Here is a 15114-nt window from a genome sequence, read left to right as displayed (position 1 = left end):
CGACGAGAAGGGAGGATTAATGGCGATGGGCGGAACGCGCGCCATTTTTTCATAGCGGCCATTTAAAAAGATGTTTTTTTTAGGGGGACATTATGATGGCGACATATGAACATTTGATTAAATTGTTGTTGTCAAGCTAGGGACAAAATCCGCCGTCCTGGGAAACTCGTATTGACGCCAAATTCCTCAATGAGACCAATGGGAGCGTCCCCACAAACACGCACAGATATACCCGAGGGATAATGTTTCGCCCACCAAACAAAGATGGACTTCAGAAAATATTTCCTCATTCCAGTGGAAAAAAAAGTCTTTCGGCATAAAATTACGAGCGGCGAGAGCGAGATGGATTCATGACTTAATTTTACGCAACCAGATTTGGATTATCCCATTAAATTTATTTTCACTGCTTTCCATTTTTGCAAGGGGGTGAAATTTATAGTGGTTGATATTATTTTATATTTAAAATATGGTCCATTCGGTTTATTTGCGCTCCCTCAGAACATTCGGTTAGGAATTTCTTTTCCATGCCTCTATAGGGACCTCGTTTTAGAATTCGGGTAGAGACTAAGCAAGTCTGAGACATTAGGTCTAATCTTTGAATGACCGTGTTTATGCACATTTAAATATGGGGCCTTTGGGTGGGAGATTTTAAAAAACTGGGCTACTGAATATGTTTCCATAAAATATCGTAATTTCCTTCGGTATTATTCCCCGATTCATCCTCACAAGGGGGAGAAATTAGGACCTCTCTATGTTAACTGGCAAAATGAGTTCTCTCCGAAACGATAGGGAATATAGACGCGTTTTTTTAAAGGCCTAATTTTCAAAGGGGCGTCTTTTAACATCAACTACAACAAAAACAACGCACATATGCCCCAATACAAGTAAGAAGTGCACTGAGTTTCACTAAAACTAAAAATATTGCCTTTAGCCATTATCCATTTGGTATTTAATTACAAGGGTGCACTATTCATACTCAATTATTTAGTTAGTAATACGTATATTAAATAAAAATTAATCCTGATTAATCAATAATAAACAATCCATATGAAGTACAATACTTATCTAATTTTCCTGAAAACTACATTTTTGTTAAAATATTACCACATTTCTGAAGTCACGATAAAGGAGTCATCTAGAAAGAGCTAAAATTAAAGTTCAATAATATTCGCACAGGGTCAAGATCATGAATATATTTATATCAATTCATATTAAAAAAACTTTAGTCCACATCATTTCTCTAAACGCGACTAACCTCCTGGCCCTTCCAGAAGGGGACTTGAACTCTCCATTCCCCTCACTCTCAAAATAAAATTATAAAGACCTTTGCGCCCCGGTGCTGTTTCCTTTAGTTTCTAAATTCGCGTATACATCAAAAAGAGGAAGAAATATTATTTTATGAAAAATATAAATTATCGAATAAAATAATTAATTAATATCCCGAATAAGTAGATATTAAAAACTATGAGGAATAGTAAAAAGAGACTGTTCATGTATTAATTCATAAGAATAAATTAGCTTTAAAAACAGTACACGATCATGGAGGTTTCAATCGAAACCCAAAACTATGAAAAAATAAAAATAAATTAACAAATACATGCTTTTTCACTCCTCACATGAACTCCTGCATGTTTGCATTAGAAAGGCATCCATGGATAATCCCGTATCAGTTTAAATACTTTCGAACAACGCCTCCTTAAGAGCGGGACTGAACAAATAGCATGGGGATGTCGAGAAAGTGTGCCGCCTCGGATTTCCGCTTTGCCAAACCTTGAGAGGATTCGTCGCTGGCCCCGAGTTTAAGAGTGTCGTGGATATGTTTTCTCTCTGAGTTACGGGTTAATCCTGTCAATTTAAAATTGAACTCCATTTTACATTTTTCAGGGACACACTCTTAAAAGTTTTATTTCGAGATAAATTTGTTTAATAGACACAGGTTAATTTTAAAAACAAAACAATTACATTAAAAATAGAATGAGCAGCTACGAGAGGAACTTAATGTAAAACATGATGTGGCCTTGGGAAGTGGTCACCAGGGTACAAGATCATAAAAAGTCATGAAAACCATTGAAATTTCGAAATCATAATGAAAAGACGAATAGTCAGAACTAGAATCGAAATATAATGCCTGTGTACACCACTAATTGCAATAATTCTTATATCTCGTGCATCAAGGATTTCAAATCATCGTTTCACTAATATGCTCTAAATCTTTTTATTAGAAGCGTTGAAGCATATTATATTCACTATTTACATTCACGCGACGTACTAGGAGCACCCACAATACGATTAATAGGTCTAAGGGCCAAAGTAGGTGTGTGATGGATGAATTACCAAAGGAGGCCACCAAAAGACCAGTGAACAACACGCTTAATAAATAACGTAAATCCCTGCATTATCATAGATCATTCTTAAACTACACATACCTACATCCTGTCCACCTTTATTCCGTTCACAATGTCTTTTCTTCCCTCTAATTCGTTCACCCGACGTACTTTACGATACTGAAGTTATGAGGAAAGTAAAGTCGGAATATTTAAAACATTCTTTACTTCCACTGCACATTCCGTCAATTCTTCCATTAATTGCAGATGTGAACTCCCCGGGAATTTGATGGGTAATGCTAGTTAATATGACAAGTTAATATGACTGGATAATGATACCGCCAAGGCCTCCGAGAAAACTGCAGTCTCTGTCCTAATGTGGCTCGTCTCTACGACCACCCACACGCCTCCAGGAAACATAAACACATGTTATTTGCTGGTAATCAAGAAAAGATGCAACCTAAAGCATGTTGCTCACCGAGGATATGGAAGTTACGCTGATAACGCGAAATCCAATCTTCGTCCTTCCTTCGGGTGAGACGACGATAACAAATGGGAAACACTGATGCCGGTCGTGGAGAATAAAAAGAATGGAGAATCTGTTCTGACGAAGGATTCATGGAGAGACCTTTTAATGCGTGCATAAATATTGGCTTCACGTATATGCACTGGCGATATACGGTATGCATTGGCAAAATAAGCCTGCTGAGGAAATGTCAACTGCTAATATGAGGCAGTGCTCCCGGATATTTAATTACAACGGAAGGCGCGACGCCTTCCTCCTCCTCCTCTTAGCCCTGAACTACGCACACGAAGAGCGGCAAGTTTGCTGTGGCACTTATCACTATCGTCCTCCTTTCCCAATATTCTTCAGTTGCATTTACTTAAATTTAGGCGGCAGATAGAAAAACACAACAGAATCAAACGTTACAATAATGACAAAAGATTTTTTTCTTCTACTTCGATTGAAAAAAAGTTTCCTTTTTGGTGATGAAAAGCAATCAAAAGGTATTTGCACATAATATACCTAATTTAATCGGGAACACGCATCATGAATAGGCGCAGGCTCACCTCTCTATGTACGCGTACATATATTCCTACGCTGAGGGGCATCCAATAGTCGATTAATCTCAATTTAGATCAGGTTGGAGCTCTCAGATTTCAATCAATTTGGGAGACGGGAATGATCACGAACTGGGTATTCATTGTAATACAGCTAAAAAACTATAGCCTCTCTTAAAAATGAATTTCCTAAACCAAGTACGGTACAATTACTGGTGGGTGCATATTTCATTCGCGAGGATTTAAACACAATAAAAAATTCGAGCGAAGAACTTCATACGATATCAGAGTGAAGAGAGCACTATTAACATGGAATCAAATACCACCGATAAAAATTAACACACATAAAAACTGAAAGGAAAAATAACAGATTCCAAAATAGTTCTCCAAGAAATGTCTCTATATTCTTTCTATATCGCTCTGAAAATCTTTGCAAATTTAAGTTGTTAGTTTAATAATTTGCCAAATAGGAAAGTCTTACAAATTCTTTGAGATAATTCTTTCTAGGATTTATGGGTAGCAACAATTTTCCACTTGAAAAAATCACGGATAATTCAAGTTTTTAACGCACCCTGGTCCAACGATAATGAAAATTGCTTTCCAATATTTAAACAATTACCGACCTACATGAGTGGATTTATGGTTGAATCTTTGATGGAAACTTTAAGTCTAAATCCCTACTAGAATCCAATGTTTGCAGTAGCCAGAAAAATGTCAAGCAAACTGAAACACATATTCACTTTGAAGGAGGAACAAAATGATTACAAAAGAATAATGACGTGGACGATTCTCCAGATAGAAAAAGAGACAATTACAACACTATGAATTGCTCAGAAAAGCTCCAAAATTTCTTCATTGAAAAGTATTTTTGCTTCGTGATTAACATTTAAGAGAGTATTGCAATGTTATCCTATGGAGATATCTTTTACAACCAAAGAGAAAACATTTTATAATTAGAAATGCAATGCAATCGAAAAATCTTCTATTTGTTCGTAGAAAAATACTATGACCACGGAAAAAATATTGTTTCACTAAATTAGTCTTAAAATTAAGAAATACGAGAAATACTCAGTTCGATTAATATCGACCGATGTCCTCTCGAGGCGTCCATTCGAACATCAAAACGGAGGGTTCGACCACGGAGCGCGCGCCACTCCCCAAAGCGTAACTCCTGGGTGGGCTAGGGTTGCTTTTTAGTCCTCGATAAATGAAACTATTAATTGCATCGCAAGGAAATTATGAAGGTAGTTAAATCTAACAAATTAGATCTCATGAAAAATTTAAATGTTATCAAGCGCAAGGCAAATGAAAGGCATTGGTAAAACGGTGGAGTATTTATGAAATGTTTAGGGTGATTAAATTGGCTCAAACTCCTTACGAGAATTTCCAGTTTCTATATGCTTAGTTAAAGCTATGACAATTTCTATGTATACTCTCAATTCAAATCAAAAGTGATAATCGAATAACAATTATTGGGAAACGGAGAGTATATTGAAAAAAAAGGAATACGTTCACAATGCGAGCCATCGTGCTTCCTCGCCATGTTATCACTCTTTAAATTATTTGGAGAATTTAAATAATTCCAGGCATTTTGAGAGAATTTGAGACATTCAAGAGAAATATTTCGTCTAACTTTGTCGAGGCGCGGCTGAGAATGGTAACCGTCTCCGGAATGCGACGTCGCCGGAGCGCAGTTCTTAAGCAAAAATCGAGGGCAAGATCACTGGCAAAATGAAGAGGGAGGGAGAGGCGCATGACTTTGGAGGTGGTGGATGGTCTCACTTTTTTGGGCTGCCGGCGGCGAGGACCGCTCCGGAGGACGTGGTGACGGCGACGGTGGTGGTGGCGTTCCCCGAGGCGGCGGCGGCGGGCGGGGGGATGGCCGTGTTCGTGGGGGAGCCGGGGATGGGCACCTGGGGCGGGGTCTCGTTGGGGACGTGGAGGGCCACGGAGGAGGGCGGCGGCGGGGGCAGATCTTGGTCCTCGCCCCCACCGGCGAAGCTGCTGTCTCCGCCACCCGCGCCGCCCCCGTTGAGGCTCGGCGGGGATTTGTCGAATTCGGCCATCGGAGCCGACTCACCGATCACTCCATTGTTCTCCATTATAGTATCCGTGGCTCACCGAATTCGCACCCTGGGGTCGAAGGAGGGGGCGTGCCTCTCTTTCTTCTCTCTGTGCAGAGGAGGGGGGGCTCGGGACCCTGATCACACCGTCCCGATGGCGAAGGGCGTCGTCACACCGAACAAACTGTTTGAATACCGACGCTCTCTCTCTCTCTCTCTCCCTTTCCTCCGCTCCGCGTCGCTCTTGGCTGGGTTTTGCGGCGCTGTGCGATTTCCTCGCCTTTTGCCAAAAAAAAGAAGCTCTCGCAACCCGCGACGGAGGGAACACACCTCCCTCTTTCGCTCTCGTTTGCGACTCTACTTCTTCGATCCGCGAAAAAAAAAGAAACAGTCGAGGAGCGAACACTCACTTGCTTTTTTTTAAATTCCCTCCCTCACTTCCAACCAGGAATATCTTTTTCTCGCGACGTTTTCTTTATATTTTTCCTTAAATGTCGTCGCCTCGCGTTTTTGATCAATCCTCCATCTCTTTCTTTCTCTCTAGGTGAAATGTTTTATTTTCCTCCACGGAGAGCCACTCCTCGCCACTCCACCGCCGACCGAGAAGATCGATCACAATCCACGCAGCGACACTACCAACCACTTCGATCGAAACGGCGGGATTTTCAGTTTTGGAATCCTCTGGGAAAATTGCGCGAAGTCGTCCGTTCCAGTCCTTACTGTTTCTCTATGATTTTACCAGTGCGTTCCCTCGGCGTAGCACGGATTCGACAAATACAGATACGTACGCAGCAATACACAATCGAATAATTACTTTGTTCTCGCACCATTGACGAATGGTGCACGCTTCCTCCTTTTTTCCACCAAAACTGATCACTTTTCACTCCAAACTTAGCAACGATTCACTCGCGAAATGGGAGTCAACAGATAGGTAACTCCACCACGTCAAAGGGGTTTCTTCAACACACTTTCAAATCCGTTTAGAATCACTTTTTTCATTCAAACCGATATCCTTGGCAGCCAAGAAGACGCCAACGGACCTCCACGACGCTCCGAAGACAACAGTGAAATGTGCGTGTATAAATAATATCCCACAAGGCGATCGGGCGGAGGGGGAGGGATGCACGGGGTGAAGGAGCTGTGGGCCCGCGCACGGACACGAGGCGAACACGGAGGGAGGGAACGCCCCCGGAAACTACGCCAAGCCTTTCCGGCGCTCGTCGTATTCCTCCCCAATATTCCGGCGCGAATCCAAGCCGTCCGCTCTCAGGGGACGTCGTCGCTTTCCCGACGAGAAACACACGTCAGAGCGTGTACCCTCGGCCGAAGAGCACGCACGGCCAGAAGCACAACTCCCCCCGGGACACCCTCCTTCGCAGGCCTGGAGCTGAGAGAGAGCGGGAGAGCAAGCGGGAGAAGGCGGCGGGAGAGGCGAGCGAACGAGCCGGAGCGAGTAAGCGCGGACAGGACCAGCAGGCGGCGCGCAGTACGAACCGCCCCCCCTCCCTCCCCCTTAAGTACCCCCCTCCCACACGCTCGCAGCCCCCACCGCCGCCCCGTGCCCCTCTCTCGAACGACGATTCCCTCCAGCGCAAGCCTGCGTATGGAGCCGAGCCTCCCCGACTTCCCCGGGACGGGATGCCCACAGCGCGCTGCACAGAGGGATAGATGCCGATGTGACACCCCCCCCCCCCTCGACCCACGGTCCCCTTCCGACGGCGAACGGACAACGCTCGCGGCCCAAGTGCGACGCGCGATTTTCCACGCGGGAGCCCGGAAAAATTAAATCGCTCGCATCGTACTTGTGAGGCGGGCGCTCCTCGGACGTATTTAAATATCCCCGCTCGCCCATCGGGTTCTTAGACGAAGGCGCGCCCCGAAGGAATCGCCTCCTTCGGTCGGTGGCATCCACTCGTGGGGGTGGGATCGTGACCGCACACGAGCCATCGTGTAACCAGGTGCGTGTATCGATGACGAGTGGTGAGCCACAACGCCACTTCCATTCATGCGTATTTCGTCAAGAGAGTCATATGGTGTGAAGAGACGGTTTTTTTAAGAACTCTTGAAGAGGTTCCAGTTAATTTTTGAAACGTATTCCACAACTAATGTTGGATTACTGCTGAGGCGCTGATAATTTGTCACAATGCGATTTCGACTGTTATTCCTCAAAAATTGATAAACATGATTTTTAAAACGGCTGGTTGGTGCTACGGATATGAAAAAACCTTGTTCAACTCATACGGATATGCATATTACACCAGTTTCCGCGAGAAAATGTATTTTTGCACCATTAATCAATAATTATTTTGGTGATGTTCCATGCGGACATGTATCTTGCATTTTATTATCAATATCGTTGAAATTCAATTCGGCAAGACCTTTAATAATTGAGTGCACTTGATACAAACTATTGCGGAAATTTTACCAAAATGATATACGTATACTTGACATCTTGATGAAATCTCCTTATAGACGACAACGATTACCGCAAGCTCCGACGTTGATAATCGCTGAGACACAATCAATGCTTCTCTGTTGATTACTTTTTCAAAACTTCGGGTAGGGTTACCTTTGAAAACGAAATAGATATCAAGCACACAAACGTCGCCAAAGATCGCTCACTAGCTCGCGTGGCAATTCTTTCATGATCCAAATATCATTTCTCGGCCAGGATTGAAGAAAAAAATGAATTCGCCTCACAAAGCGCCGCGTCGTCATGCCAGCCAGCACTTCCGGTGAAGCATCGTGCGGTGGAGTGAAAATTTTACGACGGAGCGAAAAAGGCGTCACTCTCTTTCGAAAAATGAAGCGCTTTCTTAATTTCGACGTCGCACACCAGTACGAACACTCCCACTTGGCCTGACAAGTCATTTTTCTCTCCGTATTCCAATCGCATTGACTTCCAAACCAAAGCTTATCAAAAACACCGAAGAAAGCGTGGAGCAAAAAGGACTAATCACTGCGAGAAGTGAATTGTTCACAGCTTATAAGGTATTAGCCTCAAAGAAAGTGTCCGATGAATGTTGTGCCGGAGCATTTACGTCAAATTATAGGAATCGAATCTTCCTTGGTTTTCTATCCAACGAAGCAAGAGAGTGTATCGATGGTCGTGCTATACGTATTTCCGACCAAATATGGACGGTCGCGTGAAAAATTCCGTCAAGAGTGAGTCTCCGTCGAGAAGAGCACTCGATTCCCACAGACGGCTGACAAAAGCGACGAATCAGTTTTTGTGGCCTAGTTACCCAATTTGCGACGAGGGAGGTGACTTCCCCTCCCCACTCGATCGTGAGACACTCCCTCCCCCCATCTTCCTCCGGATTCTTCTGTGAATTGGAAGTACCTTTGATGGCAAGGTCGAGCGGATAGGGGTAGTGGCTTCCGTGGTCGCCGACGAATGAGGCTCGAAGGGTTCGCCCGCGGTGGATCGCCAATTTCCTATTTCACGTCCGACGCACCGCGAAAAAGATCACGGGAAAGCTCGAACGTCAACAGAATGCGTAATCGAAGACCCACCATCCCAGGTTGGCTCTCGTCGCCGCCTCCGGCTCGTACTTCAAAGCTATGAAAGCTCGGGGCGGCTAAACGGATGGACGGAGGGGCACGTGTCGGATGACCACTCTTCGGAGGGATGACGCGATATACAGGTATATTCCCCAGTCATCTTCCCCAGGACACAATCCCCGAATGCGACGGGTCACCCGGCAACGAGTCCACCCAGTGGAGTCCACCGTCTTCACCCTCCCGTGAGTCACAGGAGGCGACAATGGAACCAAGGCCCACTCCGAAATTGTGTCCACTCGAATCGCGGTGTGGAAGGGGTCGCGCTTTGGGCAGGAGTAGGGACAATGGATTGCCGTCTCTGGGAGTCCATATGGCGGAGGTAGTGGAGGAATCTCGCGAGGCGACACCGTTAAATCGACGGGAAGCGAATCTCGGCGAGAGTGCGGGGGCGATGGATCACCGACGGTCATTCCTAGCGGCATTCCCAGCCGCCTGGGACGTCCGCTTTCGAGATGGGGGCGGGGGTTTCCTCGCCTGCTAGAGACATACTCTGGATTCTGGGAAGAGGGGATCAGTCCAATGCGGAGTGTGACAAATCTAGTAGGCATACAAGCGACCTATGGACCTAGAAGGGGTGGAGATTTAGAATCTAATGAAGAGTAATAGAAAATCATTGACAAAACAGAAAAAATAGTGAACGTCGTATTGGATACCTACCACAGACATTTACGGATCTGGTGGCGAGTCAAAGGAATAATGAAATTAAATGGGGAAGTGATGTGTTTAAAGAGGGATATGTTTAGTGGGGGCTGATAAATTATCGCTGCGATACGCGACTGTGATCGATTGAATCCATTTTGGAAACACGCAAGGGAAAAGGTGTGATATGAAGTTCGAGAAAGAAACCGGTGAAAGAGGACAAATTAGGAGTAGTAATAGCACTATTAGGGGCGGTGACCGACGGCTTAGGTCATTAGGGATGGATGCGAGAGCGGCCACTTTTTGCCAACCCTAACGCGTGTGTAATTCACACGTAAAGTCAATTGCTTATTCCTTAGCATGGGGTCGGCACGCTGGCCTTCGTAATCCATCGGAACACGAGCAGCATCCGTAGTGTAGCATCACCAAAATTTTCAAACGGATAATATATTTCCGAAGAATAACTTAACTGGCGTAGTGAACCACCAAGTGGATAATACAATCGTCATTGCATGTACCTCAGCATGTAAAATCTCATATATATATGTATACACACACACACATACATTTACATACGAGGGTGGTGGGCAAAGTTTCCGACCTAACAAAGATACATTTTTTTCTGAAATTTTCTGAGGTCAGAAATGTTTCAGAACACTACAACTACTACAAACTAAACGGACTACACCTTGACGTGGTGGAAGAGCTTGTGCGTTCCGATGACCCCTAGAGCTGTGATGGCGGGAGTAATAATAATTGCTCCTGGTAGGGTCACCCATGCCAGATATGTCGAAGGTTAGGAGCCAGACGAAAGGTAGTCCACGCAGCGTCTGTTCCTCAGAGAGGCGGCTGCAATGGCGTCTGACCCCAGTGGGGCGGCCAGTAAGTGATGGTGTCACGTTAAAAACACTATTGAGGAAGGCAACGGGAAACCACCTCAATTATCATTCCCAAGAAAAATATGATGGACAATAGAGATATTTTGAGTCCTGGCAACCACGGGGCTCGGCCCAATCGGCCGTGTGTCGTGCCCGGCAGCGGGGGAGGCAAGGCTTCCGCGGTCGTCATCCCACGAAACCCTTGCAAGGGAAAACCAGCAGCAGCAGGACTGAAGACGCAGGAGAAGAAGACCAAATTAGTTAGAATAGGAACGTGGAATGTTAGGACAATGATGAGGACAGGGAAATTGGAGAATGTTAAGCGAGAGATGGAAAGGGGAAATATAGATATTTTAGGTCTATGCGAGGTGAGATGGAAAGATAGCGGGGATTACTGGAGTGACAAGTATAGAATAATATACAGCGGCGGGGACGTGAGCTAACGAGGGGTTGCTATAGTATTAAATAAAGAGATAGGAAGAAGCGTAGTCCACATAGAGCAGGTAGCGGATAGAATACTACTAGTAGAGATAAAAGCAGAACCGACGAACTTGGTTATTATTCAGGTATACATGCCACCGAGCAACCATAAGGAAGAAGAGGTCGATAGGACGAACGATCAGTTAGAGGACATAATTGCGCGTGTTCCTGCAGGGAAACATTTGATAGTGATGGGGGTTTGGAATGCGACGGTAGTAGACGAAGGAAGAGATGGTGACGAGGTCGAGGACTACGGTATAGGCACGAGGAATGACCGCGGGGAGAAAGCAGTTGAGTTCTGCAGGAGACAGGGGCTAGTTATCAACAGCACTTGGTTTAGACACCACAAAAGACGCAGGTATACATGGAAAATGCCAGGTGACTCAGAAAGGTATCAGCTAGATTATATCATGGTTAGACAGAGGTTTAGGAAGAGTGTGATAAATTCCCACAGCTTTCCGGGAGCGGATGCGGACTCAGACCACAATTTAGTTGTTATGAAATGTAGCGTCCGTTTCAAAAAGATAAGGCAGGGGCGGCGAGTTAGAAAATGGAATGTAGAAGCATTAAATGGTTTGAAAAGGAAGGAATACCAACAGGCGGTAGAGGAAATCATGGAGGATGGTAAAGAGCTAAGTACTATCGAAGAAAAATGGGAAGGTTTCAAGAAAGGGCCGTCTAAAGCCGCAAACGGCACTATTGGAACGGTTAACGATAAAAGGACTAGGAAACCATGGATCACGGATGAGATGATTACAAAGATGGATGAGCGGCGAAAATGGAAGAATGTAAATGTGCCTGCAGAGGAAGGGTGAAATCGGTGCGCTGTACAGCAAAGTTAAATCTTTATCGGGAAGTAAGAAAGGAAGATCAACGATAGCAGTTAGAGATAATGCGGATAAGGTAACAGTTGACGCAGGGAAGATCCAAGAGAGATGGAAGGAATATATAGAAGAACAGTATAGTAAAGAGCTTAGACCAACAAAGTTAGACATAGAAAAGGAACATGACGTAAAGGAAGATAGCTTAGGTCCAGGCATACTAGACAATGAGATAGACAGGGCATTAAGGGAGATGAGACTAAATAAGGCCCTGGGGTGGATAACATTCCCGCGGAACTTTTAAAAGGCTTAGGAAAATGTGGGAGGAAGAGGCTATATGGGCTGATTCGTAGTATTTATGAGGAAGGTATCTGGCCGGAAGACTTTGTGAGATATGTTTTAGTTCCTATTCCGAAAAAGGTAAGGGCTACATCATGTGAGGACTATGCTGTTCAACCTGTATGCAGAGGAAATGATTAAAGAGGCATGGGAAGAACTGGAGGTAGGAATGAAAGTGGGCGGGGATAAAATCAGTTAGGTTTGCTGATGACCAAGCTTTAGTTTGTCAGTCAGCCAAGGGGCTGCAAGCATTGCTGAGTGAATTGGAAATTCAGTGCGACAGGTATGGGACGAGAATCAATATTAATAAAACAAAGGTTATGCGATTTTCTAGGAAGAAAAAGGCTAAGCTAAACATTAAAAGAGGCGGTCAAAAACTAGCGCAGGTAGGACAGTTTTCGTATCTCGGAAGTGTTTTGGACCAACACGGTCAAAGTAGTAGGGACGTAAAGAGAAGAATTGCGCTAGGCAAAGAGGCCTTCTTAAGGAGGAGGGCATTGATGACCAAGACGTCAGATATCGTTGCTGAGAAAAGGCTGGTTAAAAGTTTGATACGGATTGTAGTTATGTACGACGTGGAAACATGATCTTTGAAACAGGATGATAGGCGTAAATTGGAGGATTTTGAAATGTGGGTGTGGAGAAGGTTAAAGAAAGCTAAGCAGATAGAAAGGAAGACAAATGAGGAAGTGCAAGGTATGGTGGGCGAGGAGAGGGGTTTGTTGGGAGCAATCCTATGGAGGCAAAAAAGTGGATGAAGGGGGTATTGACCGGGAGCGGGATGTTGAAGACTGTAATTGAGGGGAGAATGTTAGGCAAACGAGGAAAGGGAAAGAACAGGATAGGGATGTTGGACGGGATGAAGGGAGGAAGAAAGTACTCAGAGCTGAAGAGGGACCTGATGTAGAGTATGATGTTGTGTTTTGCTATGAGTCACAAATTATTTAATTAGTAATTATGTCCATCCAAAAACCTACCTTAACCGTTAGATTACCTAATAATAAATAATAATAATATATATATATATATATATATATATATATATATATATATATATATATATATATATATATATATATATATATATTAATTTACGTATATATATATTCATTTACATAGAAATAGATATAAGGAAAAGGGATAGGAACACACGTAAAGAACGACCACAGGAAAGGCGGAATCAGGCAAATCACGAGTGTAAAAATATTTCCTAGACCGGGAATTGAACCTCGCAGCTTTCCACTTGCCGGGCGGAGGCTCTTAACCACTTGAGCTATCTAGGAAACGTAATTTACCCTAAGATCTGCAATGATTTATGCAACCAAGTGCCCAGATTCTTTGGCTAAGATGTGGTGTTAGGGAGGTGTTACACCCAGCTATTTTTACACTCGTGGTTTGCCTGGTTCCGCCTTCCCCACTTCTCCTGTGTACGTCCTTTATGTGTGTTCCTATCCCTTTCCTTATATCTATTTCTATGCAAATAAGTATTTGTTCACCGTTTGGCGGGAAAACACACACACACCCACGCGCACACGCACGGGCACACACACACAGACACACACACACAGACACATACACACACAGAGAAACAGACACACACACAGGTGGGGGTGACTCTTGATGGAAGGCTTCTATTCATGGAGCACCTCCAGAAGGTGGGTTCAAAGGCATCGAAGGTGGCTGGAGCGTTTGCAGAAATTATGCCCAACATCGGAGGGCCAAGAGAATCTAGGCGGCGACTACTGGCTACTGTGGTCACTTCTGTGATTTTGTATGCGGCATCAGTATGGTCCGGTGCACTGAGCAAGAATAAAAGTAACGGAGCAACCTGCCGTCGAGCTTATAGGACGGTGGCCCTAAGGGTTACACGAGCCTATCGCTCAGTATCCGGCATTGCCCTTTCCATGATTGGGGGACTTCCTCCAATAGATCTCCTGGCAAAGGAACGCGCCAAGAGCTCCCAAAGAGGCCGGCGAAATACGACACATGAGGAAGCTCAGTGGAGCAGTCGATATCAATGGTCGTCGGAAATGATGGAGGAGTGGCAGCAGAGGTGGGATGCAGCCAAGGAGGGTCGACGGACCCATAGAATTGTCCCGGACATATTAGCATGGATTGACAGACGACATGGCAATGTAACGTTCCAGCTCACCCAGGTACCTACCGGCCACGGAAACTTCCGTAGCTTCCTACATCGCATTGGGATGCATAGTAGCGCGGAGTGCCCGGTCTGCCTTGATGAGGACCAGGATGTGGAGAACGTTTTGTTTCAATGTCCACGATTCACTGAGGCAAGAGAAGCGTTTCATAGCACATGGCAAGGTCTCATGACCCTGGAAGGTTTGGGTACTTTCTGCTTAGATCAGAGGCAGACTGGAATGCTGCGGTTACTTTGGCGACAACCGCAATAGAGGAGCTGAGCCGCATCAGGCGAGTTGAAGAAGGGAGAATCTCAGCAGCGTCATTAGAGGACTGAATTAACAACAGAAGTGGCCTAAGAGGCATGACTGCCCTACCGAAGTAATGCTTAATGGCGGTTCCCTGGGGGCAGGCACAAATAAGAGTTGGAGTTTATGGGTAGGCCGAGGGATGGGCCACTGGTGGAAAAAGTGCCCACCCTGGGAGAGTCCCACACACCGCGAGTCCCGATGGCTCGTGATGGTGCGTAAAGTATTCTCCAACTCTTCGGAAAAAAAAGACTCACACACAGACACATATACAGACACACACATACAGACACACAAACACACACTCCTCCCATGGACAACAAACTTGACGTGGTGGAAGGGCTTGTGCGTTCCGATGATCTCTAGAGCTGTGCTGGCGGAAATTATGAAAATTTCTCCAGGTGGGGTCACCCATATACGTCTAAGGTTAGGAGCAGGACGAAAGGTAGTGCACTAAACGTCTGTTCCGCAGTGAGGCGGTTATTAGACGTCTGACC

The 15114-nt window shown here is 45.0% G+C and overlaps 1 protein-coding gene across 4 annotated transcripts in view; it reads right to left on the bottom strand.

Moving 5' to 3' along the window:
• nemy (no extended memory) overlaps window positions 1-6908 on the bottom strand; it is a 296282-nt gene extending 289374 nt beyond the window's left edge. The window contains exon 1 of one of the 4 annotated variants that reach the window (XM_071590938.1): window positions 5169-6908. In XM_071590938.1, coding sequence (XP_071447039.1) covers window positions 5169-5488 — 320 coding nt within the window. In that variant the 5' untranslated portion in view covers window positions 5489-6908. The remainder of the gene's footprint in view (window positions 1-5168) is intronic. The other 3 variants (XM_071590940.1, XM_071590939.1, XM_071590941.1) reach the window with 3 other exon arrangements.
• Between the last annotated feature and the right edge of the window lie 8206 nt (window positions 6909-15114).

Source organism: Hetaerina americana, unplaced genomic scaffold, assembly GCF_022747635.1.
Source record: "Hetaerina americana unplaced genomic scaffold, ioHetAmer1.1.p SCAF_4, whole genome shotgun sequence".
Taxonomy (NCBI): domain Eukaryota; kingdom Metazoa; phylum Arthropoda; class Insecta; order Odonata; family Calopterygidae; genus Hetaerina; species Hetaerina americana.
The sequence above is the reverse complement of the archived record's forward strand: the minus strand, read 5'-3'. Positions and strand labels throughout refer to the sequence as shown.